This window comes from Ictalurus furcatus, chromosome 21, assembly GCF_023375685.1.
Source record: "Ictalurus furcatus strain D&B chromosome 21, Billie_1.0, whole genome shotgun sequence".
NCBI classification, from domain to species: Eukaryota; Metazoa; Chordata; class Actinopteri; order Siluriformes; family Ictaluridae; genus Ictalurus; species Ictalurus furcatus.
In genome coordinates, this window is record NC_071275.1 from 4,487,887 (window position 1) to 4,515,737 (window position 27,851).

General features: G+C 38.8%; 1 protein-coding gene across 3 annotated transcripts in view; it reads right to left on the reverse strand.

Moving 5' to 3' along the window:
* pxk (PX domain containing serine/threonine kinase) overlaps positions 1–27,851 on the reverse strand; it is a 35,698-nt gene that overhangs the window by 3,852 nt on the left and 3,995 nt on the right. Inside the window, exons 3-18 of one of the 3 annotated variants that reach the window (XM_053652511.1) lie at positions 24,338–24,385; positions 23,924–24,110; positions 22,282–22,359; positions 18,217–18,290; positions 17,769–17,843; positions 15,737–15,841; positions 15,484–15,585; positions 13,361–13,522; positions 10,723–10,840; positions 10,523–10,601; positions 10,391–10,439; positions 6,278–6,355; positions 6,070–6,156; positions 5,260–5,323; positions 3,913–3,972; positions 3,213–3,240 (exon numbers count right to left, since the gene is read on the reverse strand). In XM_053652511.1, the coding sequence (XP_053508486.1) occupies positions 3,224–3,240; positions 3,913–3,972; positions 5,260–5,323; positions 6,070–6,156; positions 6,278–6,355; positions 10,391–10,439; positions 10,523–10,601; positions 10,723–10,840; positions 13,361–13,522; positions 15,484–15,585; positions 15,737–15,841; positions 17,769–17,843; positions 18,217–18,290; positions 22,282–22,359; positions 23,924–24,110; positions 24,338–24,385 (1,383 nt within the window). In that variant the 3' untranslated portion in view covers positions 3,213–3,223. The remainder of the gene's footprint in view (positions 1–3,212; positions 3,241–3,912; positions 3,973–5,259; positions 5,324–6,069; positions 6,157–6,277; positions 6,356–10,390; positions 10,440–10,522; positions 10,602–10,722; positions 10,841–13,360; positions 13,523–15,483; positions 15,586–15,736; positions 15,842–17,768; positions 17,844–18,216; positions 18,291–22,281; positions 22,360–23,923; positions 24,111–24,337; positions 24,386–27,851) is intronic. The other 2 variants (XM_053652508.1, XM_053652510.1) reach the window with 2 other exon arrangements.

A 27,851-nucleotide genomic window follows, 5' to 3' on the forward strand; every position in this document is an offset into this window, starting at 1 on the left:
ACTTACACTGCTCTTTGTCCAAACTACAGACAGTTTCACTTATTGGAAATAAATATTGCGTGGGATCAAACAATATTTTATAATCTGATGTTCCTGAGCTGCTTTAAGTTGACGGTAAATCACAGTTAATGCTGTATCAGGGGTGTTGGCAGGAAATTTGTACATGTACGTCATACACCATCTTAAATACATCAATTGTTAAGCAAGATAGTGAGAGACCACAATATAATAATGTAAGAAGCCATGACTTTAAACATCCTGCTTTATTTGTGCTTTATTTTGCCAAAATCTGCTGAACGTGGGGCCAATAGGAACCAAACACAAGTTAAAGTTGAAACTGGAGGAAACACAAAAACAACCAAGTTGAAATAAGGTGATGTGAAGCAGGTGAGGCAATCGTCTAATCATAGTATATAAGGAGCCTCCAAATATGACCGAGTCATTCAAGTCCTTCATCTGCCAACAGATGCGTCAATGCAGTGTCTACCTGGAGATTTTAGAGCACTTCATTCTTCTATCTGCTGACGAGCTTTATGGAGATGCTGATTTCCTTTTCCAGCAGGATTTGGCACTTGCCCAAAGTGCCAAAACTACTAGTAACTGATTTACTGATCATGGTATGACTGTGCTTGATTGGCCAGCCAACTCTCCTGACCTGAATCCCAGCAATGGTTTTCAACCAGGGGTGGGCCCCCCTGGGGGGGCGGGGAGAGATCGGAAGGGGGGGCGCAAATTGTTTTCAAGAAAAAAAACACAGACAGGCCATCATTTGGGTACTCGGTATATTTTATTGCTTTTCAAATAGAATGTGCATAAATGAAAAATCCCACGTTCCCTCTCCTTCTGCATTTTCTTTTTGCTGGGGAGAGGCGGAGCTTAGCCTGTTTATTTAGCTCTCAGTGCAGACCAGTGTTGCCAACTTAGCGACTTTTCAGACTCCTTTAGCGACTTTTTTTTTTGCAAAATGTTTTTTTTTTCCAAATGTTGTCAGTACCGTCCTGCAAGCGCGAGGTCTTGCTTTCCTGCTGTATTCTCACCTCTCTCTGCGTCTGCTCTATTCAGTCAGTGCCACATTAAGCCTTTGCAGGGCTGGGGCTAATGCATCCCTTGGGACCCCAGTTATATGTCAGTTATATTCCATCAACTGGTATATCAAATACTCGGCAAACAAACAAATATTCCAAAATGCTCAAACAAGGAGCGCATAGGAACCCTTGTGTTAAATTTGTTGATCAAATAAAAATAAAGAGAAATACAGAGAGCATATCATCAACCCATACAGGATAAAAATAATCCACATAAATGAAACAATGGTATTGAGTAATAATTTTACAAATCAGAAACAGCCCAGCAAATAAAATGAATTACATCTCACTCAGCACTAAAAGGGCTTCTTCAAAGACAATTCCTCGATTAAATCCTTAAAATCAAGTTGACGCAGAATGTCGTACTCACTTGACATCACTGGCAAACAGTAAAGCCTTTGTTCATGCACTGATGTCCTCAGTCTATTTTTTTATAAGCCCCAATTTTGAACCACCTGATTCAGAAGTGTTGGCCGAAGGAGGGGGCATATCATCATCCAGGTGGATGCTACACACTGGTGTTAGTTGAGGAGATTTCCCCCCATAAAATGTAAAGCGCTTTGAATGCCTAGAAAAGCACTATCCTGTAAGCCCCCCGGCCGCAGCTGATATTATAGTTGATGTAGCCTAGTAAACTTAGCCTCATTGTTGTTTATCAACATCTAGGTGTTCCTCTATATTTTTTAAAAGAAAGTTGTAAGCTTAGGTATTTTGCTTAGAGTTTCTTAATTTCTTTGTTTTTTCTGTTGCTGCTCTTTTCTCTTTTTAGCACCACGGTCATATTTTCTGACATTTTTGTGCGACATGCTGTTGAGATGATGTTAACCTGTATCATGACTTGTGTGTGTGTCCACGCTCCTCTATGTACGGATAATTACCTGGACCAAATGTGTCATTTTTAAAATGCAAAAGAGAATCCTCTCAGGGGTCCCCTAGTGTTCGGTGCCCTGGGCTGCAGCCCATGATGCCCATTTGGGATAACGGGGCCTTGTGTTCAGTGAGTGGCTAAGAGCCGGAGATTTAACACGGTCATGGCATCAACATAATTTTGGGGGGGATATGGTCGAACACCTTTAGCTTTTGCCTGTCCAATTCTGTTGCTAGCAATCATGACTGATTAATCATGGTAAGTGACCCCCATTTTTCGAATACAACAATGATACAAAATTACAAAAATGCAGAGCCTGAGAAATGCAATACTGCACTACTGAATACTACATCACATGACAAAACATTCCGAATGCTAGTTTTAGGCTTGTACCCACATTCAGTCTGGTTGTCTTGAAATATCTTAAAAATATCAATCGGTTCATTTTCCGGAATCACAGCGAGGACTTAACGCTACTGTTTGCTTTGTCGTTCGCTAATGTGAACGCAGGGCGCATTTGTTGCAACAAATACAATTAGCTTACGGACTGAATACAGCTGCATGCCACAACTAAAGCTAAGCAGATTGGTGCACTTACCATGTGGCCTAAAATTCAAGCAGAAACAATGAAACCTTCATAACAAGTATGCAATGATATTTTTCTTTTGCAGGAAGTGAGCAAAGCACTACGCAGTGCCAAATGTGAGTACGAAGTACCCGGCATGCAACCTGTAATAGTGCTCTCTGTCCCGATATGATCCATTAAATTATGACTAAAATACTGAAGGCAGGCATTTGCTGATGTCCCGATTAAGATTTATTTTATTCTACAGTCCATCAAACCATACCAGCAAAATACGTAAAATATTTAAAAATGCCCCAAGCCACCACAATTAATGGTGATGTTTCCCCACCAAAAAAAAAAAAAACCCTCACTGAAACATGCTGTATAGTAAAATCCCACAAATACCAAGAATTTTAAATTTTCCACCGTCTGTTATAAAGAATATTTAAAAAGTCAAGGACAGCTGAGCAGGCCATTGCAGATTGTGATGTCTTAAAGTTGCAGTAACGCTTCCCAGTAGGTCAGATTTGTAATCACAGAATCATTTCACTGAGTAAAATAAACACCACCTCAGGTGACGAATAGCAACATTTACTCTAAGCATCACTTATGCCATTATTTTCTTCCTTATTTGCTACTGAGGAAGGACACTGCAACTTTACAACAGAAGTAATTTAGTATTGGATTACTTTACCCCAAACATGTTCAATATGGTGCATGCTCTATTTTGAAGACAGCGTAGGAGGGGAAAAAAGAGGCAGATATGTGTTACTCTTCATTTTCATACAAGAAGTATTAAAAATACGCAACGTAGTTGATGTGTATAGTGTGTTTAAAAAGAGTCTAGATTAGTTTGACTAAGATTCTGTTTGAGAACGAGACGAAGACGTTCCGAACGAATATTATTTCAGTAAACCTGAAGAGCTCTAATTCAGAAGAAACCTACTATTTCTACTTGCCATATTTTCCGGACTACGAAAGGGTTTTTTTTTTTTTTGTCTTCTAGTGGATGCTGCGACTTATACAAGTATGCCAATTTGCTAGGCAGGATACTCCAGCAATTACGGTAGTTTGCAGCTCAAGGTGCAAAAGAAAGATTAACTGTAACACTAGTAAACATTGTGTCATATAGATTCCCTATATTATGATATAGAGATTCCCTATATTAAGTTTTCAGCTCGGGAAACAAAACAGCTCTGAACTATGGCACTAAACACCAAACTGGATTAACTAACCTGGGTGTCTTATACCCTGGAAAGACTTACTGTCCGGAAAATATAGTACCTAAAGTGTGGCTTTCAATTGAGATGACTGGGATAATTTCACTTCGTAACAACCAGTGAGCATGAACGGTGCATGCTCAGAAATATAAGAATCTGTAAAATGGTGAATACCTGGTGCAGGTGGAGGAGTGGGAGAAGAAGGACAAGTTGGTGGAGAACTTGCTCCTGAACCTGGAAAACGCAACACACGCAGGTAAAACACTTCAACACTTGATCTGACTGACACTTCCATTCAGAAACCATGTTTTCACAAATGCTAAGCTCTACAAGTTGTTTGTAATTGAACATGCTGGAACTGGCTTGTGCAGTCTTACTTTATTTAGAACCAATCTGGTTGGTAGATCATGTTCAGCTTATGTGTTTTACATGAAGTAATGGGGATAATAATGAAATTATTACCAGTATTACCCTGGGAATGTTTCCATGCCTGGAAAGGTTATGCCATCTTTTATCTGCTATAGAAATAATGCCTACCAGGTAATAGAGATCCTGTCCAAATTGACACATTGTTCGTTGTGCTTTGTGTGAAGTATGGAGATACTCCAAGAAGCATAAAATGACTTGTCAAAGATGCAGTGGTTTTGGGAGTTATTGAGTTCCCAGCTACAGGTATAGCCTACATACATGTAATGTGTTGTAATGTACTTATGATCAAGCACAACCTGCACTTTCAACAAGCAATTGTAATAAAGGTCACCCATTTTGTTTTAAAGAAAAGAGGTGCTACAGAGTACACATGAAACCTCAACCTATACAACCTGTGAAGCTAGCCACTGCATCTTTTCAAACTGCTGTACACACTCGGGGGAAACAGCTAACTGCTCTCTTCTGTACACAGGATCTTACAGATGACTGTGATTGGTTAGCGTCGTTCCACCCAGACCAACGGGTCAACTGTGCTCACTCGCAATCACCTGACAATTTTCTATGTAATTAATAGAGTGATCTCTTATCCTGTGTGAATCATTCAGAATTACTAGAGATCTTCCAGCAATATACTGCATGTCTGGAAAACGTATCTTGCCCAAACAGTGCTTTTATTGAACTTCCTTTCACTCTTAAAGAATAAAACCTACATTTCCACTCTTGTTCCCCAAATATACCCATCTGACATTGATGACTACTACATCTGAAGTAGGAGAAACACCAGAAATTAAAAGAAACTACATCTACATATAGCAAAAAAAAAAAAAAAAAAGCATGATTAGCTGAGGTGAAAAGTTCGTGTATAGATGAAGAGAAAATAAAAGGGTGCAGTTTGCTCAAAACAGAGATGAGTGCGAAGTGTGTTCTTTTTGGGAGGAGGTCATATCTGGTCATCGGTTATGTTCTATGGATAACATTTATACCATTTGAAACACTGGTGAAAGCGTTAAATGAATGGATAAATAAATAAAACCTCCTCAAAAAGCCATAATTAAATGTAGTAAATAAAAACGAAAATAACTTTTGACTTACCAGAGTTGTTGTTGTATTTGACAGAAAAGTCCTCCTCATTTTCATAAGTAGACTGTCTGGATTTCTGATGACAGCAAAAAGCAAAACAAAACAAAAAAAAACAAACCAGGATTTATCTGCAGTGTATATACATTTCCATTCACCATCCATATATTTTTTTTTTAAAATGAACACTTTCTGGTAGCTGTTTGAATTAGTGATGTGTCGTTCATGAACGATTCGTTCATTGTGAGCGAATCTTTAATATGACTCTGGTCTCAGAGAGTGATTCGTTCATTTTGTTGTCCGCGCATGCGCTGCAACATCCCCATAGGTTCTGTACAGGAAACAGAAATGATGAGTTCACCTCTCGAGTCTTCGGGTTCGAGTCGTTCGTTCTTACGATGACCGCCGCATATGCAATGCACCATGCAGTACCGGAAACGGGATGAAAGAATGACTCGAACTCGAAGACTTGAGACGTGAACTAATCATTTCTGTTTCCGGGGAACAGACGTGACAAATGTGACGTGACAAAGAACAACTGATGAAGAAGATGAGGTGAATTAACAGACTGTATAGCCTGAAGTCCCAGCTAAGCAATGAATTCATCATTTCTGTTTCTCATAAGTCGGCCTTGGTTGTATTAGCCTATAGTTTATTAAGTACTAGATGTGTTGGGGAATTTAACATGTAACCTTTTAATTATATTCTGCTGAATTGAACGAAATGACTCGAAAAAAGATTCGTTCATTTTGCTGAACGAGATTCAAAGCTCCAAGTCGGTAAAATGACCCGAACTTCCCATCACTAGTTTGAACATGTGCGTACCTTTCTGGCAAGGATCTTCCTCTTCCTTTTCTCCTCCTCAGAGCCGTGGTGGGACTGTGCCCGTGTCAGCCTCCTGTGCTGCTGAATCTGCACAGATAAAACCACCAGCGCCGTTGCTCTGGTTAGCACTAATAAGACGCAGCAATCAGTTACGTGTAATTATGTGTTCCGCACGTCAGGCAAAATAAAAAGATCATAATGCACTAACCGCTCTCTGTTCCTCTTGCAGATGCTTTTCCAAACACTCTTTGGACAATTTCAAGGCCTCTTTCAATTTGGAGGTCATCTATATTTTAGGGATGAAAAACATTATATATGAGTATAATGTACAATTATTATAATTTTGTCGTCAATTTATAACTAACTTAGGCAACTGATGTTGCTCGGATAAATCTGGGGTAATATGATTTAACTTTTATGTAAAACCAGCAGAGCAGCCAATGGTCCAATCTCGAGGTTATGAAAGAATGAACTAACTTCTCAGCATCATGTCCAAGTATGTCTTATTTTGGCTGTGATGTTACTGTACTTAAATGGGAATCCAACAATAAGGGTTATCCCAAATTTACCTTTAAACTCTAGAATATAAATCAGCAAATTCTTTCTGAGCATACTTCTAACATAAATCATTATTTCTCTTTTAGTTGTGTTTTGGAGAACGTTTGGATTTCTAGCTAGAGATTTCTATCTAACTAAGCTTTTAGAGCTTTTCTCCCATTGTGGTAATGTCCAGGATAAAACTTCCAAACACTGCTGCAACCTTAATCAGAATCACCTGATTCTCACACTCAGACACTGGATTAGGGTTTCTGACAACGTAATTGTGTGTAAATAACTCAAATCTTTTTAATGTACTGTTATCAACAACGACCATGAAACCTTAGTGCTTACAAAAACATAGGGAAGAGATATTATAAGGATATTATTTTGAAATTATTTGTGTGGTGATTCATTCTAATGTCAGTGTTCCTACTGTACTGAAAATACAGGCGACTTGTGAATAGCGACATATTCACGTTGTCAGTAATTTTATACCTACAAAGTGCACCTATATATTAGGTTTACCAGACAAAATGGCCAACGAGTGATGATACAAGGAGGGTAAACCTAATAAATGTGTGTATATGTAAGGAACAAAACACAACAGTGAGTGCTGTTATGGGAAAATAATCAATGACAGGGTGTGTGTTCCGAAGTGTTTTATTCCTCTAATACTACAATGATCTGCCAATGATTCCAATTTTTCATTTATTAATGAACAAGATGTTCTTTTTAACCATTTATAGTTACATTTAACGTTGTAGATCATTCATGGGACAAGTTAGTTCTTGTTATCACTTGTGTTATAGCAGCTATAAACAGTTGTTCTCACACCAGCTTCTCTTTTGTTCAGTCTCAAAGTTAACAAGACACACAAAAAAAATTCAGCTTGTCATGTTATCATGTAACGCACAAAGTTTTCTGTCCTAAAGACTCTCCTATTCAAAAAAACGTACATATTGTTACAAAGTGCTGCCACTGGACTCCTTCCACAAATGTGACAACAATAACAACAAAATAACTACATTTAATGTTTATTAATAGCCTTAGGTTATGTGGAGCATCCACCATACAGTGACCTCCACTAATATTGGCACCCTTGTTAAATATGAGCAAAGAAGACTGAATAATTGCATTTATTTTTTAAACTTTTGATCTTTTGTTAAAGAAATTCACAAAAACACTCTGCCCTCATGGATATTAAACAATTGCAAACAAAACACAGGTTGATAAAAAAAAACATATATCTTTGTTAAATATAGGTGTGCAACAATTATTGGCACCCTTTTAGTCAATACTTTGTGCTGTCTCCCATTAGATATCAGCTCAGAGTCTACTATAATGCCTGATGAGGTTGGAGAATACATGGCAAGGGATCTGAGACCGTTCCTCCATACAGAATCTCTCCGGATCTTTCAAATATCACGGTCCACGCTGGTGGACTGTCCTCTTCAGTTCACCCCACAGGTTTTCTTTGGGTTTCAAGTCAGGGGACTGGGATGACAGGACCTTGATTTTGTGGTCAGTAAACCATTTTTGTGTTTTGATTTTGATGTAGGTTTTGGATCATTGTCCTGCTGAAAGATCCAACCACGGCCCATTTTAATCTTTCTGGCAGAGACAGTCAGGTTTTCATTTAATATCTAGGCCATTGTAAGGCTGGTACCAAGATGTCTGAACCAAGACCGAACCACTCTCTGAGGACAAAGGACTACTACAAGAACGAAAACTCAATCTCTCACTCACAGAATTAGCATCTCCATCTGAATTAGCATCCCATCTTAATTAGCACATCATGCTGAGTGGAGACGGGAAGATCCTTATAAGACTGGTACCGAGATGTCTGAACCTGGAGAGAAGTACACTCTGAGGACAAAGGACTACTACGAGAATGAACACTTGATCTCTCCCTCACAGAATTAGCATCTCCATTTGAATTAGTACATCATGCTGAGTGGAGACTAGGAGATCCTCACTACATTGTTTCCTTCCTCCTCTCTCCTCACACCCTTCTCTCTCTGTGTCGAGATCACCTTTAACACACCCAAGGACTATATGCATTACATAACATGTTTTAATGTGAATAAGATGTTGACTACACGTTTGCTATCATACAAAAGGTCTCAGCGCATCTGGAAAATATGGTCTCATTCCCTACATATGGTCTCATTCCATACATAGGAAACTATGGCATGATTATATAAAGCTAATTTTATCTTAGATATTATTGGTCTATCTCTGTAGATTTTAGTGGTCATGACCTCTGACTAGAAATAACGTTACTATAATTAAGTATTTATAACTAAGGGGACTAAACAAAGTACTTTTTAGAAAAGGGCAAGCATGGGCGGCCATCTAAATAGTATGTCAATTACCTCTGGCTAATGACCAAGACTGGCGAGTTTGTGACCGTGAGATCCGCGTACACGGCCGGCGCGAGACTCGACATGGAATCCGAATGAACGAGCACAATTTAAAGTATAGAATAAATTGGAATTAATCAAATGTAAAAGATTAAAAGTATCAAAAATACAAATAACTAGGAATACAACGTTGAGGTTTTTACAACTGGAGTCAGACTTAATTTAAGAAAGAGTCAAACAGAATTGGAATGACAAATTTAATAATCTAAATGTATTCACATCGCTTCGAAAAGACAAACACATGGGAATCCTTCTACCACGTCAGTGGATACCGTTGTTGGACCAGTGAGTGGATCCTTACACCATGTATCCTAACAAAATGTCCAGGTCCTCTGGCAGAAAAACAGCCCCAAAACATTAAAGATCCACCACCATATTTAACCGTGGGCATGAGGTACTTTTCCATATGGCTACCTCTCTGTGTGCGCCAAAACCACCTCTGGTTTTTATTGCCAAAAAGCTCTATTTTGGTTTCATCTGACCATAGAACCCGATCCCATTTGAAGTTCCAGTAGTGTCTGGCAAACTGAAGATGCTTGAGTTTGTTTTTGGATGAGAGTAGAGGCTTTTTTCTTTAAACCCTTCCAAACAACTTGTGGTGATGAAGGTGACTTCGGATTGTAGTTTTGGAGACTTTCTGACCCCAAGACGCAACTAACTACTGCAATTCTCCAGCTGTGATCCTTGGAGATTTTTTGGCCACTCAAACCATCCTCTTCACAGTACATGGAGACATGTGTCCAATTCCAGGTTGGTTCCAGTAACATTTAACATTCCATATAATATTTAAAGTTGACTGGAACTTCTTCATTATTGCCCTGATGGTGGAAATGGGCATTTTCAACGCTTGTGCTATTTTCTTATAACCACTTCCCATTTTGTGAAGCTCAACAACCTTTTGCTGCACATCACAGCTATATTTCTTGGCCTTACCCATTGTTATGAATGACTAAGGGAATTTGGCCTATGTGTTACCTCATATTTATACCCCTGTGAAACAGGAAGTCATGGTTGAACCATTTCCTGTTCCTCAGCCAGGTGTACTACGAAAAATATCACTGGGAATATACTTCAAATATGTTTTTCTCATATGAATTCATAGGGGTGCCAATAATTGTTGCACACCTATATTTAACAAAAATAGATTTTTTTTAAAACCTGTGTTGTGTTTGCAATTGTATGATATCTATGAGAGCAGAGTTAAAATGCATTCGAACAAGCAAAATAATAAAAACTGCCATGATAGAAAATCAATCAACACTTTCTGACTAATCAGAATCAGAGAATTGAACAGTGATGGTATAAATAAAAGAATATATACTTGAATGTTAAGTGTGCATGTTAAAAAGTATAATTACCTTAAACTGAGCTTTCTCTGTGTTGAACAGCAGCACATCACTGAATAGTCTGTACGGGCAGAAAATCACACATTTGTCATTTTTCTCAATGTCAATTACACAACAGTGGCAGAACAATGGACTGCTACTCACGGTGTCTGTAGGAGTTGAGAAACTGTGGGCATCCCTGTTTTACATGCCTCAGTGGACAGGATGGACTGCAGGACCGAGACTGAGAGAAATACAGACAGGTCATCACCACACTTACAGTACATGTGTACTAAAAAGCTAAAAACAATTATTTAAAAAAAAAAAAAAAAAAAGTGAGTAAACAGATTTTTCTCCTAACTGACCGACTGAAGTGTACGGCACAGAGGGATACTGATCCACAGGAACGGCATCGGGAGGCCTGCCATACGTCATTTCGTACAACAAGTGACCAAATGAGTAGACATCAATGCTCTCTGTGGTCTGAATAATAAACATATAAATATAATACATAGGTTAGAAAATGGGGTTGTACAGTACATCGCATTAAAATACTTCCATTTCTACATGTATAACTGAAGTACAGTAATAAATAAGTTTTTCCACTGGGCAGTGCTGAAGTCAGTGTTCAAACTTGATCTCCTGACTATAGGATAAAACATTAGACAGCTGTGCTACTTGGGAAGCCATCAAGCAAACCTTTTATGAAGTGGTCAGCCTTTTCACCCAGATGAGAAGGGCTAATAACCGGAAATTCAGTCCAAAATACGTTGACCGCAACAGAAAATCACGTGACTAACTGGATTTTATTTGTTAAAAAAGTATTTGCACTTTTTAAGGCGATCATACAAATAACTTGAGTTATTTTCAACCAACTGACCCCAATCGTACCTACTGACATCACTGGTTCCTTGTTTCCAAACCATAAAATTTTGCTGACAGAACAGAACTGTCATGGAATTTTTTTTTTTTTTTACGGTTTTAGACTAGGCACTTGCTCGAGTATTACGGCAGTGGGAAAATTCTAAGTAGATACTCTTTCACAATAAAGTTAGAAACGGTTCTGGCATGATTGATCTTGGTTTCATTGTTTTATATCACAAAAACCTGCCATGTTAACAGGGGTGTGTAGACTTTTTATGTCCACTGTATACCTAATGCTCCTTCAAATTTGTCTAAAATAAGGAGTCCTATTAAAAAAACAGCTGTCCTATTCCTGCTTTTTAAATTGGCCAGCGTTTATTTCAAAATCAGAAATGCTGTCGAGAAACTTACCTAACTAAGCAGCCTAGCCCAAAATATTTGACTATAACTTTAAATGTGACAACACTGAAGAAATGACACTTTGCTACAATGTAAAGTAGTGAGTGTACAGCTTGTGTAACAGTGTAAATTTGCTGTCCCCTCAAAATAACTCAACACACAGCCATTAATGTCTAAACCACTGGCAACAAAAGTGAGTACACTCCTAAGGGAAAATGTCCAAATTGGGCCCAAAGTGTCAATATTTTGTGTGGCCACCATTATTTTCCAGCACTGCCTTAATCCTCTTGGGCATGGAGTTCACCAGAGCTTCACAGGTTGCCACTGGAGTCCTCTTCCACTCCTCCATGACGACATCACGGAGCTGGTGGATGTTAGAGACCTTGTGCTCCTCCACCTTCTGTTTGAGGATGCCCCACAGATGCTCAATAGGGTTTAGGTCTGGAGACATGCTTGGCCAGTCCATCACCTTCACCCTCAGCTTCTTTAGCAAGGCAGTGGTCGTCTGGGAGGTGTGTTTGGGGTCGTTATCATGCTGGAATACTGCATACTGATCATGCTCTGCCTCAGTATGTCGCAGTACATGTTGGCATTCATGGTTCCCTCAATGAATTGTAGGTCCCCAGTGCCAGCAGCACTCATGCAGCCCCAGACCACAACACTCCCACCACCATGCTTGACTGTAGGCAAGACACACTTGTCTTTGTACTCCTCACCGGGTTGCCGCCACACACGAATAACACCATCTGAACAAATTAGGTTATTTTGGACTCATCAGACCACAGGACATGGTTCCAGTAATAGATGTCCTTAGTCTGCTTGTCTTCAGCAAACTGTTTGCGGGCTTTCTTGTGCATCATCTTTAGAAGAGGCTTCCTTCTGGGACGACAGCCATGCAGACCAATTTGATGCAGTGTGCGGCGTATGGTCTGAGCACTGACAGGCTGACCCCCCACCCCTTCAACCTCTGCAGCAGTGCTCATACGTCTATTTCCCAAAGACAACCTCTGGATATGACGCTGAGCACGTACACTCAACTTCTTTGGTCGACCATGGCGAGGCCTGCTGTGAGTGGAACCTGTCCTGTTAAACCGCTGTATGGTCTTGGCCACCGTGCTGCAGCTCAGTGTCAGGGTCTTGGCAATCTTCTTATAGCCTAGGCCATCTTTATGTAGAGCAACAATTCTTTTTTTCAGATCCTCAGAGAGTTCTTTGCCATTAGGTGCCAGGTTGAACTCGGGTCACACCTGAGACCTTGTAGCACTAACAAGACACATGACACCGGGGAGGGAAAATGGCTAATTGGGACCAATTTGGACATTTTCACTTAGGGGTGTACTCACTTTTGTTGCCAGCGGTTTAGACATTAATGGCTGTGTGTTGAGTTATTTTGAGGGGACAGCAAATTTATACTGTTACACAAGCTGTACACTCACTACTTTACACTGTAGCAAAGTGTCATTTCTTCAGTGTTGTCACATGAAAAGATATAATCAAATATTTACAAAAATGTGAGGGGTGTACTCACTTTTGTGAGGTACTGTATGTCCATTATAGCAATATTGTACATGCTAAATACCACAGTACACTGCATAAAATATTATCAGGACATACGAATGTGAGTGTGTATGATATTTTAATAAAGTAACATTACTCAAAACATTGAAAAATACACTAAAATACAACATTGATGACCAAAAGAAAATTTTAATCTTTGTGTAACTGCAAGCAAGTTCTTACGTTAATTTTCCTGAACTGGGTGACATAAGGCCGGTAGTAAGAGGGAAGTCCCAGTATGGAGTTTTCTATGTCCAGCAGTTTGCACGTGTTGTCCTCAATTAGAACGTTTGAGGCATGGAGATGCCCGAATGGAAAACCCTTATCATGGAGGAATTTCAGGGCCTAAATCAAGACAGAGAAGAGAGATAATCAAACAAGAGGGACAAATATACCAAAGAGTTACACTGAATTACAGGAATGAGATAAATGAACTGTGTAGACGGAATTATTCTTGCTGTGATTATCGACTTGTGATCTAACAAAAGTTGTTTTATTAAGATACTGAAGTAAAATTATTAAACTTGTAAATGACCGAGGACATCTGAAAACTAAATAATTGCCTGATGATGCTCCAAAGAAAACTCTTACTTAATATTTGCCTTTTCCATACTTACAAAATACCAACTACTGTTTTGGTATTTTTTATCTCATCAGGATCTACCTTGCTGTGTTTTGGAGAAAAGACGGTGTCAAAATATACCCACAACACATTTGTGTGGACACTATAAATAATTTTTTTCCCCACTTCAGTGTTAATGTAATTCCAGTTGTTTGCTTATGGTATACATTCAAGCAGCCTTTTGGACTATTAACAGTTCCATCTTTCTAAAGTGGTTCCACTTTCTGAAAGGAAACCATACGTTGTAGGATTTTCCTGTACAAAATTTAAGGGTTTCCCCCAGAAGGTCAAACAAAAGAAGGCTTTAGGTTTAAGACCATAACTGGGATAGATTCAAATGCGATGTAATCGGTAGTAATTCTGCCTACATTATCCAGGTATCAGGACATGTAGGTGTAACAGAACCAATGGCCGAGGATGGGGGAATGACACAAAATCACAACTAATGCATCTTTGTTGGTTATATAAAAGATTTCGCTGCACAACTAATAAGCAGGAACAGTGGGTTAACAGCTATTGGGCATTTCATGTTCCTCTAATTTTGGCCAGTGTGGCTGTCTTATTTGGCAGAATGAAATGAACTGAACATTTTTTTTAATTAGGCAAAGATAACGGTGACAACTGTTTGCTGAAACTAGCTAGCTCAGTTTAAGTAAGCTAGCTAGCATTACAATTAAGAAGTATGTTGGATAAACAAATATTTAGCTAGCTTACTGTGCCACAAAGTAAGATATTATAGATAAATGTATGTAGCTAAATTTTGTTGAGCTTCACAAAATGGAAAGTGGCTAATAGAAAATAGCACGAGCATTGAAAATGCCCATTTCCATCATAAGGGCAATAATTAAGAAGTTCCAGTCAACTGGAAATTTTATGAATCAACCTGGAATTGGACGTGTGTCTATATCGTCTCAACGCACTGTGAAGAAGATGGTTCGAGTAGCTAAAAAATCTCCAAGGATCACAGCTGGAAAACTGCAGAAGTTAGTTGTGTCTTGGGGTCAGAAAGTCTCCAAAACTACAATCCGAAGTCACCTACATCACCACAAATTGTTTGGAAGGATTTCAAGAAAAAAGCCTCTACTCTCATCCAAAAACAAACTTCAGTTTGCCAGACACTACTGGAACTTCAAATGGGATCGGGTTCTATGGTCAGATGAAACCAAAATAGAGCTTTTTGACAATAAACACCAGAGGTGGTTTTGGCACACACCGAGAGGTAGCCATATGGAAAAGTACCTCATGCCCACGGTTGAATATGGTGGTGGATCTTTAATGTTTTGGGGCTGTTTTTCTACCAGAGGACCTGGACATTTTATTAGGAAACATGGCATCATGGACTCTATCAAATAACTGACTACAAAATCAAGGTCCTGCATGGCCATCCCAATCCCCTGAACCCATAGAAAACCTGTGGGGTGAACTGAAGAGGAGAGTCCACCAGCATGGACCTCAAAATTGAATAGATCTGGAGAGATTATGTATGGAGGAATGGTATCAGATCCCTTGCCATGTATTCTCCAACCTTATCAGGTATTATAGGAGAAGAGTCAGAGCTGTTATCTTGGCAAAAGGAGGTAGCACAAAGTATTGACCACAAGGGTGCCAATATTAGTGGAGGGCACTGTAAACAGTAGAGTTACCCTTGATTAAATTATGAGCCAAAAATGTAATCCAGCCAAACCTCCAAAATCTGCCTCCCATATGTCCTGATCTGCTGCAGCTCCAGACCCTGGATCTTTTTGGGGTTGCAGTACTTCTTCAAGAATGCTTCTTTTGGCTTTACCTAAAATATCAGCACCCAAGACATTAAAACAATAATTAAAGCTTAAAAACAAAACTCAACATGGCAGACATAGTTATAACTGAACCTTCTGAAAGTTGTAAATATTTTGACAACAATAAAGAAATGCAACATACATTATAATGATACATACCTTGCAAATATGATCCCTAAGTGTGCCTTTTTCATTAAAAATTCTGATTACTACTGCTGAGGACTCGATAGTTGAGGCATAGGTGACTGGACAGATGTATGGGTGCTAAAAGGCCAAAAAGACAGCAAAAGCACAAGTTACATATAGCAGAGGCTAAACATTTTTACATTCTTCATTATTACATAAAAGAGGGTGAATCGTAGGGTTGTGTATTATATCTCTTTTCCTCAGAGGAGTCAATCCTCTGTCAATATTGAATTAAAAACAGCCAACGATTCAATTTGATTGAACTAGCACAGACTAGCACAGACTAGCACAGACACCTCCTTCCTACATCACACCTCCTTCATGGAAACTCACACACACACACATAGAAGCTACACCTCCTTCACCAAGATTGACAGAAGCCACGCCTGCTTCATTGAGATTGACAGAGGCCACACCCCTGCACTGAGACTACCAGGGACAGAGGCCACACCTTCCTCACTAAGACTGACAGAGGCCACACCCCTGCACTGAGTACCAGGGACAGAGGCCACACCTTCCTCACTGGGACTGACAGAGGCCACACCCCTGCACTGAGTACCAGGGACAGAGGCCACACCTTCCTCACTGAGACTGACAGAGGCCATGCCTCCATTACTAAGATTCACAGAGGTCATATCTCCTTAATTGAGACAGACTCAGCGGCCTCACCTCTTTCACTGAGACTGACAGACACAGAGACCACATCCCCTTTACTTTCAGGCACAAAGGCCACACCTCCTTCACTGAGACTGACAGACACAGAGGCCACACCTCCTTCCCTGAGACTGACAAAGAGAAATCTGACCATTATGTTTTGAAAGGACAGGATGTGTGGCTCAAAAGTGGCTGCACTGAAAGAAAAGTTTCCTATAATCCTTTTCTTTGTCAGCAAAACAAAGGTGTTTTTGATCCATCTGATCAAACACAGTCATGAGGTTTTCCACCCCTCATTCTTTCACATGATCAGATGGACTGAAAGACTGTATAGATGGTGGACTGAACTGTCATAAAAACAAGTATACACACATCCAGAAAAATCTTTAGGGCTCAGGAAAATACAGCCCAGTTATAACTATAGTGTCTGTAACCCTAGGATTTTTAATAAATCAGCTTAGTTTCAGAGAATTAAAACATTCACCAGATTTCAGCAATGAATACCCTATGACCTATAAGATTTGAGAATTCAACAGCACTGTGGTATAATGGTAAAGATTTTGAATAGAAAAAACAAAACAACAACAAAATAGATATACAATTCACTACTTAAACACCAGCTGAATTCACTGATCTGACCAATTTGCTTTCCAGGCATGGCCTAATATTCTAATAAGTACAATTGGTTAACGTCCCTCCTACCCTGAGAATGGTGATTCACGCAGAACTGAACACAATAGCACAATAACGGAGAAGTGCTATCGGTCAATCCTCACTAGATTTTATTCTCTGGGTTGCCTAGAATAAAGGTAACCCAGACAGGATTGACTCAGAGAGATCACACAAGTGTAGATAGTTTTATTAAAAACCATGTGAGAGTGAGAATGACTTTACATAAGCGTTACCCAATAGTAGCTCCACCCATTTTAATTCAAACGTTCGATAAGACTTTGGGAGTACTGTCTTGCAGGACTGTGCTAAATGAGAATAGCTTAGTACATCAAATTTCAATAATGAGTTGATGTGATTCTGCGTCAGCACTAACATCCCAAAGGAATTTACCCCACTGTTGTTGTGAAGAGTCAGGCTTTTCTGAGTCACATCCAGAGACTTGTGTTTGTCCACATGACTACACAATCTTGTACACTCCAGAAATCTATTGCACAAGAGGCCCACCAGGAAGTGACATGATCAGCCTCATCTGCTGCCAATTGAAAATATCAGTGTGTAAAGTTTAACTGGCCGAACATAACTGTAGGGAAACCCCAGATTCATTCACAGAAACTAACCAAAGTTTCACTTTGGTATCTGTGGGATATTTTAACACACATGATCTAAACTGAAGACTTACAGCCAGGGACGAAAGCAGCTTAATCATGGACTGCAGATCTTTATCTGATAAGAACTTATCAGGACCGAAATCGACCTGAAATCAGAGGCAGAAACAATACATCAGAAAAATAAATGGAATTGGATTATATTATATTATATATATATATATATATATATATATATATACACACACACACACACACACACACACACACACACATACATATATATCTCTCCCCAACTTCATGTAAAAAGATCTATGAGGAAGCTGCATGTGAATCAAGTACTGAGTCAATGCAGAAACAAACAAATGGTGATTTAGAAATATTCTTAGTGGATCGGAGAGAAATCAAGGTTACAAAAGGAGCAGAATTAAGCAATAACGGACCACAGTACATGATTACACAGAATTGATGGAAGTGTGTTTGTGCATGCATTTGCATGTTTGGGGAAAAAACAGAACTCACCCAGCTTAAGACTTGTCGCTCCTTGGGCTGCTCTTTGTTTTTAACTAAGAAGTACCGCTTTCGTAATCTCCAACCTGTCAAAAATGCATCATTTTATCACGTGGTCTACAATGAGCAAGCATAACTGAAAAATCAAAACTAACCAGAACATCAAATCATTATGAAAATATCTTCACTCCCCTTGCCTTCCATTTTAAAATAAAGAGGATGAAAGTAAGGAGTCCCATTATGACCGCAGCCTAAGGATCAAAAGAGCATCATACCTGCCCTCGGATAATCAAATCCCATGATTCTGTACTGAAGTTTCTGGAAGCTTTCAAAAACGTTGTTGACCGAACTGGCACTGCTACTAGTAATCCATTAATTAATTATGAATGTCTGTGTTGTATATAATATTTTCTTTAGCCATTAGTTAGCATACTTTGTTATGCAGATTATTCTTCTCGATCCTCGAGATTACTCAAGTCAAATTGTGTTTTAAAGCTACTAAAATGTAGTGTTTTTTCATATATATAATATTGTGAAAACACTGACTGAAGGATATTAAAGCCACCCATAATTTATTTTGTAAGTCACAATTTATTTGCTATGTTAAATCGCCTGACATGAAAATTCTACAAAGTAAAACTATCTTCAGATAACAAAAAGGTGCAGAAGTGCCTCCGGGTTTTATGAATATTCATTCATTTATTGATTCATCTTCAGTAATATGCTGAGGGGTCATGGTGGTCAGGGTCATTGTCTACCCAGCTTACCCCAGGAACAGTGGGCGTGAGATGGGAATACACCACAGGGCACCATGTGCACATTCATTCACTCCTAGGGGCAATTTAGCATACCGAATCCTCATACCGGCATGTTTATGGGAGATCTGCAGGAAACCGCAGAGAAAATTCTCAGAGACCCAGGAAGACCATGGGAGACACAACCAGCACATAAACCATAGCCCAAGCTCAGGGGACTCGGGCGCTTTGAGGTGACGAACTAACCGCTGCACCACCATGAAGCCAGAATTTATGAATATGAATACGCAAATTGAAAACACATCCAACCCAATATCCATCATCCTGCCTTTTCCCCGTCTGGCTTTGGCACGGACACATGATTGGCTCCGACACTGTATGATGCAATAACACTTCACTGTCACATGTTTAATACGAATTCAGATTTTTCACTGAAGTTTTAAGCTCCCAGTTTTATAAAAGTATGCAGCAAGACCAATTCAATGACAGTTTTCACAATTTGACTTTTTTGCACAATCAAAATAATTTGCAGTAAGATTTAATCATTTAAAACTTTTAATAAAGGTTTTACAGTGGCACATTACAGTCAGATTTCTAGGCTGGCCTAGAAGAGCCATTTTCAATATCCATAAACAGGGTGACCTTTCTCTTGAACCATGTTTCAAGTGTTCACTGAAAAGCCAGATTGTTGAAAATGGAAATGAATATCCAACAAAAGAGAATTGTCAGAATCTGGGAATATGGAGAGAAAAAAACAAAACGAAGGCATCTCTGATACTTCTCAAGTTCCACTCTTTTGCTATAATACTGTGAACAACTTCTCAAATGTCAAACTGATAGACTGCAGTTCAGCAAGTGTAGGCTTGCCTCGTTTTCTTTTAAATAAATGAAATAATGGTTAAAATAAACCAGCTCCAACTCAAGTCAGTAAAGCTCAGACTTATAATCTCTTCAATGGCTTTTTATCATTGGCTCCAGGTCTCAAGTTAAATTCATCAGACAGGCTCAAACTTTTTCTTGAACAAATTTTAGTTTGGGGTATAAACTGCAATTAGCACAATGTCTTGTGGAAAGCTGGGTCATTTTGGATTCCAAACTCTAATGAGTTCATCTGCTGGTTACAACAATAATACCATGAAAATCCTACACACATTCAACCACCTGTTCTTAAATGTCCAGTCCAATATTGCTCTAATGAAATCCTGAATAGACACGTGGATGGATGGATGCAAGGACGGACACACAAACAGACCAGTGGCAAAAACTTTAGCTAGTCGACAATGGGCTTCGAGTTCCTGAACATGAACGTGTAAGTAACATCTCTGTATGACAAACAGGAAGGAAGCTAATGAAAGGAACAGCCATTTCAGACGTTTGGCTGTGCTGTGACCTTGATTCTATTTCCAAAATCTAATCAGCTCATATGCTGATTACAGTGATAATTCCTTATAAATCCTACAAACATTCAACCAGTCTTTCTTGAGATATCACACTAACAAAAATAGATGGACGGACAACCTGAAAACATAATGCCTCCGCCACTCAATGGCGCGGGCATACAAAGTGTCAGCTTTGAGGAACATGATGCCTCATCTCCTTCACCAGGACTGACAAAGTGCATATATGCACTCTCTCACAAAGTGTGCATGTAGTGTACACTGCGTTTGCTTTGTATGCATACAGCCATGTTCGCTGCCTAAAATAGAACATTTCCCTAACTGCATATCGTACTCATGTGTTGAGCATATTGATTGTTTGGATGAGTCTTCCAAATAAGAACTTGCTTGTTTATTTTGGCACCGCACATGCTTCTAGCTCCAACCTTAAACCCTTGCTAGCATCTGTGAGGAGCATCAAAACAAAGCTCAGCGAGTCACCGTTTCTGGAACTTTCACGTTAATTTGATTGGATAAAGTGTTAGCAAACACAAAAATGAGTTCATACTTGGCATAATCGAGTTCATACTTGGCCTTCTGGTTAAATACATTAACATTCTGCACTGAATTTGACGGTCTGAATTTGCGCTTGGAAAAAGAGGATTGTTCCTTTTCTTTTTTATACAAAACAAACAGGCAAAGCAAGTATGAACTTAAAGCTACAGTGCAAAGAAAAAAAAAAAAGGGACATTTGTTACGGGACAAGAATAACAGTCTACAGTATAACATGATGTTCTTGAACGGCTGCGAGTCGTCCTGTAATAGTGATTCAGTGCTGGGTCAGAATTGGCGGTTAATCTGTAAACATTTATCACATGTCAGCTTGGCTCCATCAAGCGTAATCATGCCCTAACTTTAGGTATGAAAGAAGTCCAATTCTACAGTGACAGACAAGAGGCGGCAGATAATCAGGTGAGAGAACGTGTGTGTGTGTGTGTGTGTGTGTGTGTGTGTGTGTGTGTGTGTGTGTGTGTGTGAGAGAGAGAGAGAGAGAGAGTAAACAAAGCAAATGGGAGTCAGAAAGTGAGAATGATTTGGTTCTATAGGATGTGAGACATACATGTGAGTCATACAGAGCATCTCTTTGACCTTGTGTGTTTATTTATTGCTGCATTTTAGCTATTATGCAAACACAATCAGACTTGTCCCTATATTTTTTGACAGGTTGGATAACAAAATAGAAAGATTAGGTAATATTATACACTGAGAAAAATAGATGGGGTAATAAAAAATAAAAAAAAACACACGTCGGAAGTGACCGGAGGTGATATTTTTGTTCTCTACTCAGTGTTTTAGATAGCTACTTTGCATCTATCTGCCTTGGAAATGTGACTAGACATAATATTAATCTGCGTAATGGAGCAATGCACAGCAAAGCCAAATATAGTAAATGTTCTTCCACAAGTAGCTTACAAAAGTGCTGCAATAGCAATAGAAAATTGCTAGTTTAAATGCCAGCTCACTCTCAATGTTCTTGTGGCCATGGCCTGAGTCTGCCAAGTATAACCTCTTTGAAAAGTGCTTAGAAATGTGCATGGAAATTTATGTGGTGTTTAAACAAAGTTTAAAAGGCTTTAAACGAGGCAAATATTTTTACTACCACAGAAACAAAGCCAATTAAAACACTCAAAACTGTCTTACTGGAAATATTGCTCCATTCTGAGAATTCACTCCTGAAGTCACACAATAACTATGGATTTCCATCTGACAGGAATGAGTAGTATGTACTGTCAGATATCTCACACTTGTAACTCTATAAATGACCGAACGCTGATGGATTCTGGGTGTGCATACAGTTTGTTTTCATCGGAGCTGAATCAGTAAATGGCTTTATATGGTTTCCTGCAGCATCAGCATTAATAGCTAAATTATCTACTCTGACTTACCCATGTCTTTTAAAGGCTCAACCACTTCCCATATCAGGTCCGATCTGAAGTACATGGACACTTGCTGTAAGGCGATTTCTGAAAAGGATAAATGAAGATGGTTAGATTATACACCAATTAGACCACAGTGTGGTTGAATGCTCGAATCTGATTGATGAGAAGGTGTGCATTTATTAATGTGCTCCTTGTACTACGTTATTGTTTCTATAGTAACAGCTCACACATAAGGACTTGTACAGTGGACACACCATGTAAATTAAGTCTTATAATAAACAGATTTTTTTTTAAAAAAACAGTCCTTCCATGATTTTGCAATTTTGCAATCTGAGAAACGAATGCAGATTCAAGCAAGCTCTGCAATTGCTCAAAATTACCGCAGATTTGGGCCGAGACGCGTCATGGGACGTCATCACGACGCGTGCTTAGCCAAAGCCCTCTTCGATTCGCGTGCGTCGAACACGAGTACAGCTAAAAGGTTTCATTTACCAACAAACATGACTGCGAAACTATGTTTTGCAATTGCGATTTCACCAATTCAAGTAGTTTTCCAGCGCACTCTGAAAAAAGCCACAGCAAAATCAAGCATTTTTGTCTGCAACAATCACAAAAAAAAAAACTCTCCTTTAATGGACTGTAAAAAGTGGTGTTGTTATACAAAGTAATTCGTTATAATTATAATGTGGTGTTTTTTGTTAGGAGAAATTCATTTAACTATGGAAGGAGTCTCTGTTGTATGCACTCTCAGTCTTGGTTGTCCTTTTTGTCAGTAAAATGACAGGCTGCGTGTTTTGAGAGACAGACAGAGAGAGAGAGAGACACGCACACACTGGTGAGGCAATGAATGTTCATCACGGCTATAACGTAGGAGAGAATAGGAACTAACTTGTCTCTCAGAACTTCCACAACGTAGAATCGAACCATAAACTAGTAAAACAGGTTGTCGTAATAAAAAAGCGATCATCGTAACCCCCCCCACCACCACCACCCTCCAGTTACATTATTTCCGTATAACAACATGGTCTGTCGTGTGTTATCCCTTGTTGTTCTGTGCTAGAATTCTAAAGGGCACTAAAACAAGGAAAGCCAAACAAATTCATTCTATAAGAAGACAAAAAACACCCTGCGATGTAAAGATTCATTGATTAGAATTAGCTCACCAATCTCAAAACAGTCTTTATTAGGCAAAAATTGGGTGGCAGTTGTGAGCAAATTGTATCAAAGTGTGATACACACAGCTATTTCTTTTATGACAGGGGTTCTATTATGCAGAAATGTTAATAGATGGGTAATAAACGTTAATCGAGGCAGATATAGTATATGTGGGATAAATGGAGATATATAACAGGGATACATGTTAATAGAGGCACTATGCTTGTCCTCTCTCTTTCTCTGTAATTTTTTTCTGTGCCTGTCAATCTCAGTGAAGGGGTGTAGCCTTCAACTCCTCCCCAAAGCGATTATCTTTCATTAAAATCAAACCGCTTGCACTTCAAAACTTGCAAATTACTGCATTTCATCATAACACTGCAAACGCTTAGTAGATCAGTTCATGAAAACAGTGTCATTTGATACTGAATCCTCATTAATGAACTGGTTCGCTTCACATGTAATGTTTGCCCAAATTCCCCACACACCTACATACCTGTGTAGTTTGCGGAATAATTGTTGGTGTCGAGGAACTTTTTGACAAGTTCACAGCTGGAGAGGATGTGGTGCTGCGTGAGGAAGTTCAGATACGCCTGTAGACCTTTTTGCCGCTCTGCTATGAACTCACGGTCCATGTTCCCGATTAACTTCTTAGGAGGAAGTGGCAGGTTCAGGCCCGAGATCTGAGGCAAGAAATACGTAATCGGTGATGAAGAGAAAAGACAGAAAAAAAATTATGCCTACTCTCACTTTTACTGGAAAGTACACTTTCCGGGACTGAACAGGAAATGTTTGTAGAGGGTCAGCAAAAAAATGCTGGAACATCATTTGGTCATGTTTTCAACACTGTGGCCAGAATTCCAGGAATTTCAAGTTACAAAAATATGAAATATTTGGTGGTTTTACTCACCAGCAGACTATTATTAAGCATGTCGAAGTCACTGTATCTCCTGATCACCTGCAAGTATCACAAAGCAAAAACATACGGAGTCAAAGATCTCTCAGTGGTTCCAAGCTCTGGTCCTAGAGTACTCATGTCCTTCATATTTTTTTTTTTTTTCAGCTATAGCACACACCCTGGCTCAGGGAAACTTGTTACTGTTACAAACATGTTTGGCCAGACAGTAAATGTTAGCACAATTTTCCCCTAACCCAAATATAGTCGATAAACCAAGACACATTTAAAGTCTTGTGGCTTTTAGGATGAATATGTTTGCTTTATCTATAAGCTAGTGTGCTCCAAACCAATGACAAAATTCACATTTAGAAGATATATGCATTCAAAATTTACACTCTCTCTCTACCACCAATACAATTCAATAGTTTTGATGACATCACTCTGCACTTCAGCTTCTCATCAGAATTTCTGTGCAATCAAATGCTCTCTAGAATCTGAAGTGTCCCGCTCCAAACATTATAAAAAAATCACCTTGCTGAAGTTGCCGTTGTTGAGCGAGAGGAATCATATCAGAAAGCATGGGTCGTAAATGTGCTTTTGGCTGTTCGAACGTGCTCGTTTAATTCAGGAGGTGGATAAAAATCCAACCCAATACATTGTTATTGCTTGGACTCGCGTCCATGGTACTAACTGTCAAGTATGGCTTAGCCCGGGCTGTGAGGTGAACTAAATGCTATTGGCGATTTTAAAAAAGCAGAGGAGCTACTCGATATGTCCTGCTCTGACTTCCTGTTTCAGTGGAAATTACATCAACACAACGATTAACGCTGAGCGTTTCAAGACACTTCATGGGGACTTTAATGCCTAAAGTCTGTTTTGTTAGTTTACAAGTACAATTGCAAGTCAAATTTATCTAACAGGTAACTGAAGCCAGACAGACAGCGAATTTAGCAAATGCAATCTCTCTAAATAATCATACATTCATCAAAAAGTCAGGACACACTGTTTGGCTCAGTAATAATATAAATTAGCAGAAAATTGTACATGCAAATTAAATCAGAACTATATCATCATCAGAACTGTTTTTCCTTGGGTGAGACTGACACAGAGTGAAACCAAAGAAATTTGTTACAATGGTGCTTGAAAGTTTATGAACCCTTTAGAATTTTCTGTATTTCTGCATATATATATATATATATATATATATATATATATATATATATATATATATATATATATATATATATATATATATATATATATATATATATATGACCTAAAACAATCCGATTTGTTTACTTTACTTTAACATTCTTGGTCATTTATTTAACTGAGAAAAATTATCCAATATTACATGTCTGTAAGAGGCAAAAGTATGTGAAGATTAGTAGGTGAAGGTGAAATTAGAGTCTGGTGTTTTCAATCAATGGGATGACATTCAGGTGTGAGTGAGCACCCTGGTTTTTTGTTTGTTTTTTAAGAACAGGGATCTATAGTCAAAGTCTTATCATCACAACACATGTTTGAAGTGTATCATGGCATGAAGAAAGGAGATTTCTGAGGACCTCAGAGAAAGTATTGCTGATGCTCATCAGGCTGGAAAAGGTTACAAAACCTCTAAAGAGTTTGGACTCCACCAATCCACAGTCAGACATATTGTGTACAAATGGAGGAAATTCAAGACCATTGTTACTCTCCCCAGGAGTGGAGACCAACAAAGATCACTCCAAGAGCAAGACATGTAATAGTCCATGAGATCACAAAGGAACCCAGGATAACTTCTAAACAACTAAAGGCCTTATCCAATAGAAATGTTGTGGAAGGACCTGAACCAAGCAGTTCATGTGAGGAAACCCACCAACATCTGTATTGAGGAACGGGGTAAAATTCCTCCAACTGATGTGCAGGACTGATCAACAGTTACTGGAAACGTGTAGTTTCAGTTATTGCTGCACAAGGAACCTTTGAAAGCGAAGGTTCACATACTTTGCCTCTCACAGTTATGTAATATTGGATCATTTTCCTCAATAAATAAATGAACAAGAATAATAATTTTGTCTTGGTTGTTTAACCGGGATCTCTTTATTTACTTTTAGGACTTCTGATGGTCATATTTATGCAGAAATATAGAGAATTCTAACGGGTTCACAAACTTCCAAGCACCATTGTATATCCTTTTGTCTTCTGTTATAAGTAACAGTGTCCACAGTATCAGAAACCACAGAAGCAAACCGATTTGAGATACTGAACAATGTGTTAATTATGTCTGCCTTGCAGCTCCAGTGCACAACTAAATCAAACTATATTAAGATAAAGGAAAAACTGCTGACTGTTTTTACCGCTATCACTTTCATGAACTGGCTAGTTTAATCAGGTGTGTTAAAGCAGGCAAAACAGAAACATATTAGGTTACTATAAGGGTACTCCAGGACCACGGGTGGAAACTGATGGATTAATGGATTAATTAGTTCTTTTGTACAAATAAGATGATCATTACTGAATTATTCTAAACCAGACTGAAGTGGTCAAACAAAGAACAAAGCCTAGTTATGTTAAATAGCTTCCACAATAAGGGTGTCAACAGGGTATTCGGCCTGGGGGCTATATGTTTGACACCCCTGTTGTTGAACATCTGTGAAAAAAAAAGTTCCTGTTATAAACAGTCATCTCCTCACTTACTCTCCAAATTAATTGGACCGGAAAAAAGGAACAGCTTGACCTGTTATAAGGTGCTGAGACTCGAGACTCCTTACATAAATACTAAATAAACACCATGTTACAGAAATATTCACCATATAAACGATTATACAGAGTGTCTCAAAACTCTCCATACATAATACTTTTAATTATTAGCACTTTTTAGCAAAATTACTTCAAAGAATTTTCATACTTGTTATATTATATATATATATATATATATATATATATATATATATATATATATATATATATATATATCTCTTCTTCTTTCAGATAGCCTTTAAGAACGCCTTTGACAAAAGAAGAACGTATTGAAATCGTTCTCATGGCTGGATCGGGAAGCTGTCGCAAAGTTGCGATGGACTTTAAAAGGAAACATGGCGAGCACATCACACACATGACACTGTTGCCAAACTTATTAACAAATTCAAGTGTTACGGACCAACCGAGAAGTGGACGTCTATGAATATCCACTGATGAAGGCACAACCGACGTGGTGCTCACAGACATAGTCCCCTATGTCTATGACCTTTGGGACACTCTGTACTTTGATAAACATCAGCACATTTTTATAAATCTGTCTACTATTAGTCTTAAATCACATGGAACGTCTGCCTTACAAGTCCCTTAGAAGGAGTTGTTACTATAGAAGCGACAATGTATTAGAACAAACGCATTCATATAAACCTGAAGTGCAGTCGGCACTACTGTCAGAGCTGCTGCTATAGAAGATTCATCAACATCTGCTGAACAGTCAGATTAGAGAATTCAATGGCACTGAGGGATACGTCATATAACTGATACATCCTTTTATTTTGAGTTGTGC